A 4,469-nucleotide genomic window follows, 5' to 3' on the forward strand; every position below is an offset into this window, starting at 1 on the left:
ATATCATTTACAAGTGTATAATATAATGTTATATATCTCACATATGGTATAAGACATCGATGATATAATTATCATAACAAATAGAGTCATAGATTTCTGTTAAAATTGGATATGGCCATCACAAACAATTAAGATATGGTTTCAATAATTGTTGAAAGCGTTCGAAAATCATATCCTCTTCAATCCAAAAATATCCAAACAAAAAAAATAGTTCATTAGGAAAGCTAAATAATACAAGCAAAGAAGGATCAAAGAGCTACACTTCCACATCTTTGAGAGAAAGATTCCCGTTCCAACATCAACTTTATTTAATTTTTTTAAAAACAAATATTAACATAATTTTTTTTCAAATAAAAAAAAATTTAAACATCAGCTAACCATAAAGACTAAAATAAATTTAAAAAACATGAACGTCAACAAACAATATATCTACTTTAGGCCATGTATATCTGCATTTTCTTCAATTATTTTCATATGTCAAGGTAGTTGTCTGTCATTCCACTAGTATCCTTCATAAGAATATCGTAATCTATTTGCTTTAGCCAATTTTTCGTTTTGATATTGTTGCTTTTGTCCCCATTTCATGTTGAATCCTTCATCTTCTATAACTTTGGCTTTGTTTTTTCTATTCCCCCTTTGATCCCTATTGGATGTAAGCCAATTTCAGAGTCGCCATCGGTATTCGGATTGGTTGAAGAAATATGAGCCCTTGATTCAGAAGTCCTCGTCTTCTTGTCAGTGCGACAACCAAGCGACTGGGAGCTCATTTCTCGCCCTTGCGAGAGACGCTCTTTTCTTTGTTATCCTCCTCATCATCCTCGTGGTTTATGTTTTCTATCCGGGGTTGAGAGCCTATCATTGAAATTGGTGTTGTGACTCTCTATCGGATCCAGATAATTGGTCGGAACATGAAAAATGAAGAATTAGGAACAACATTCGAACCAAAGAGAATATTTTGTGAAAATTGTTTTGCATAAGCAAATCGAGAAATGTAAGGATTACGACGATAACAAGTTTGAATTTTTTTAGGAGCCGATTAACATGAATTACCAGCATATCTAGCCTCGATCTCAGATCGGAACAGCTATGTCAAGAATGAGACCAGTATATACATAGCTACCAACTGTTGATACATATTACATCATGCATCTTGCCCCCTCATGGGACGATTTGGCTATTGGAGACGGGGACAAATCTTAAAATATTTATATATCCGATTTGTTGGAGGAGGAAATAATGAGATCGTACAATGGTTACTGCTCTACGGGTGAGTGCCTTACCCCAAAAGAGCGAGCAACGGTGCCAAGCATTCACAATCTTAACCCGATGAAAACATAGATATAATTATTCCAACATAAAAATTATGGCAGACATGCATAATGGATTATCATTTCCCAAGCAAACGCACAGCAAAGAAGGGAAGAGGCACAGCAAACAAAACTTTTAACGGATCACGGAATAAGGTTTCTCAAATTTTCGTCAGCAGAAGCCTTACTCGAGTCAATCCGAGGAAATTTCAACTCATATTTGAATACTCTGGAATGCTTTCAAAAACACGTAAACGTAAAAATATACACAAATATGACAAGAAGTCCACAACTATAGCTTATTACAATTTCGGTTTCAACTCTTTGGTCTAAACTCTTGTACTCTCCGCACGACGCAACACCATTGTAAGGCACTTCACCTATGACTAGTAAGCACTCGTGGAATGATTCATTCCCAGCAGGCAGCAGCCATCACATCTTTATCAAAATTCTTCAACCATGGCAAGTCAAAATCCATAGTAATCAATAAATTCCTACATTGCTAGTGTTTATTCTAAATTCAGACCATATCCGGAAGCGCCATATTTGCCATGTTATATTCGTGATGCAAGAAAATATTTTCGTTTGAGCACTTGAAGACTTCAAAAAACACTATATTTCCCATGTTAAAATAGGGATGCGAGAAAAGATTTTCGCCTTGGAAGTTGAAGACTGGACTTCTGAAAACATCAAGTCACACAAGTCCAACACCGTAACAATTCAAACAAGTAACAGATTTGAAGCGTGTAGCAACTGGAGCTAACAGCTTTACAGTAGAGCATACAACTACAAACTATGCTTCTACTGCCAAAAAATAGTGAAAAGTGATTAGACAAATAGAGAGTACAAAGTTGGACAATTAGATAAGCATTCATTCAGTAAGAAATCGAGCTAAAGCTCCATACAAGAAATAAGGCTAAGGGAGATTATACTTTTCCTTCTTGGCTATCAAAAACCAGAGCGGCTCCGTTAACTAGAATTCTACATAGATGCTGCTACTGTCAAGAAACATAGCTCGGCCAAATTGAGCACAAAGCTACGCTATCACACCACAACATGCAATAAGTGCATCAAATTTCTACAGAAACTAACGAAAAACACACATGGGCAAAGGATCATTCTGTCAACTTAATGGTGAAAGACAGAATGTACAAAAAGATGCAACATTCAGCAAAATGACTAACCTATCTTTCTAGGCCTTCCCCTCTTCCTTTTCCCGTCTGTCGAGACCAAGGATCCCACTGCTGAAACTGGTATTGGCGCAGGAATATTATCCGGGGGTGGGGGAGGGGGCTGGGGTGGCGGCGGCTCTGGTCCACCGACTTCCCCAGCATCCGGTGGCCCTTCATCCTCAAACACTGGTGGTGGCATCCATTTCTGAGGCGATTCCACAATCCCGGCCACGAAACCCATAGGAAAGAACCCCCAGCAGCAGTAATAGGCCTCCTGCCCCGGTACCGTGGGTGGCAGCGACAAAATCTCAGTTGCAGTAAACGCCTTCTTGCAATTCTCACTATCACACCTCAAACAACAACCCTCGTAAGCCCTGGGATACTCGTACAAATTGTAACAATAAGGACATGCCGTCCAAAAACTGGGTGACAGCTTGGCAGTGGGAGTTCCAGTGGTGTTTTTTTTATTCACTTTTGTAGCACCAGAACCTCCGACTCCACCTCCGCTGCCCCCTTTGGTATTGCGTCGGACGGGCAATTTCTGGTGGGAATTATCTCCTTTCGGCTGTTGCGGCTTCTTCTGCTGTTGAAATGATTGTTGCTTCCTAGAAGCGACCAAATCCACCTTTGTGAAACGAGTGAGCTCCCCGTCGTACACAGCTTTTTTCGCCGGATCGGAGACAACGGCCCATGCATCAGAAACGAGCCGGAAAGCTGAATCCGAAAAGGGTAGCTTGTTCTTGTCCGGGTGGAGGAGGAGACAGAGGCGCCGATACTGCTTTTTTATCAGTTCAAAATCATGGGTTCTCTGAGGAGGGACTTGAAGAACGGAGTACCAGTCGCTGTGGTTGTTGACTCCCTTATCTGAAGCTAAAAGAACCTCGGATACCGCTAAGATCTGTTCGGACCCTTCGAGAAGAGGCTCGGTTTCCTGAGCCAGGATGGCGAAATCTCTGCAGCCGCTCAAATCGTTGTTCCGGAGAAGCTTTTCGGCGATTCCGAGGAGCCGTTCTGCCTCCGTGCGGCTGGTGGTCGTGTGATGCTCCATGGGTTTTTTGATTTGTTTGACAATGGTGAAATTCTTTTGGAATTTGTACTACGTGAAACCCAGAGAACCATGAAAACCAAGATCCCAGAATAATTGGGGTTAAAATTGAGATAAAAATAATTATACATTGATCCCTGTAAATTATCTCTCTTGACAATTAATCCCAATACAACAAATAAAATTAAATCAAACGACCACTGTTATTTGAATACTTTTTTCAAAAAAATTAAAAAAAAGATAATTAACAATAACAATATATTAAAAAGATATGTTAAAATAATTTATCTATACAACCATCATATTATCAAAGCATAATAAATCAATCTTTTGATTTCAAAATATTAATGCGAATCATTCTCATTTATTTCTTGATTTATATTTCAAATAAAAAAAACTAATTGCGTACATGAAAATGTACGACTTGCCATTATTATCTTTGGATCCGAGTCAAAAATGTAACGGCCCGATTGATTTGGTTCATGTCCTAAAATTTACTAAATACGACATGATACATTATTATTTGGACAAAAGTTTGTGTGAGACGGTCTCACGGGTCGTGTTTTGTGCGGTAGGGTTGAGAGGTGATCCACTAGATGTCATCTCTGATGTGCGTTTTTATGTGAAATGTTCAATTATTTCTATATATATATATTCTAATATTTCCTTTTTTAAAAAAATTGATCAATTTATTATAGAAATATGATCGAACCGAGTTCATAACGAGCTGAGATGGTGCCTCGACCCATAAATAAGGACTAGTGCGACAATATGTATTCCTAGCTGTAACATAACCAATGAAATCGAGGTTGTCCATCAGGAGCAGCTTGTGTTGAGTAACGGCATATGCAAATTCAGACAGATCGCTTTCTGAATTTCCAAATGCGTCAATCACATTTTTCTAGTCTGATTCAAACACCACAATCTGGAAACCAAACTGCACAC

General features: G+C 38.9%; 1 protein-coding gene across 4 annotated transcripts; it reads right to left on the reverse strand.

The window, feature by feature from the left end:
• Window positions 1-307: 307 nt before the first annotated feature.
• LOC140962074 (uncharacterized) lies at window positions 308-3,608 on the reverse strand. 4 transcript variants are annotated; one of them, XM_073420920.1, is made up of 2 exons: window positions 2,492-3,608; window positions 308-852 (listed from the first exon to the last, which is right to left on the reverse strand). In XM_073420920.1, exons 1-2 carry the CDS (start codon window positions 3,525-3,527, stop codon window positions 764-766), a joined length of 1,125 nt encoding a protein of 374 aa, XP_073277021.1. In that variant the 5' UTR covers window positions 3,528-3,608; the 3' UTR covers window positions 308-763. The 4 variants fall into 4 exon arrangements, with proteins under 4 accessions (XP_073277021.1, XP_073277022.1, XP_073277025.1 ...); XM_073420921.1 differs by having other exon boundaries at window positions 308-880; XM_073420924.1 differs by lacking the exon at window positions 308-852 and adding an exon at window positions 937-1,758.
• Between the last annotated feature and the right edge of the window lie 861 nt (window positions 3,609-4,469).

Source organism: Primulina huaijiensis, chromosome 16 (assembly GCF_012295235.1).
Source record: "Primulina huaijiensis isolate GDHJ02 chromosome 16, ASM1229523v2, whole genome shotgun sequence".
Lineage (NCBI taxonomy): Eukaryota > Viridiplantae > Streptophyta > Magnoliopsida > Lamiales > Gesneriaceae > Primulina > Primulina huaijiensis.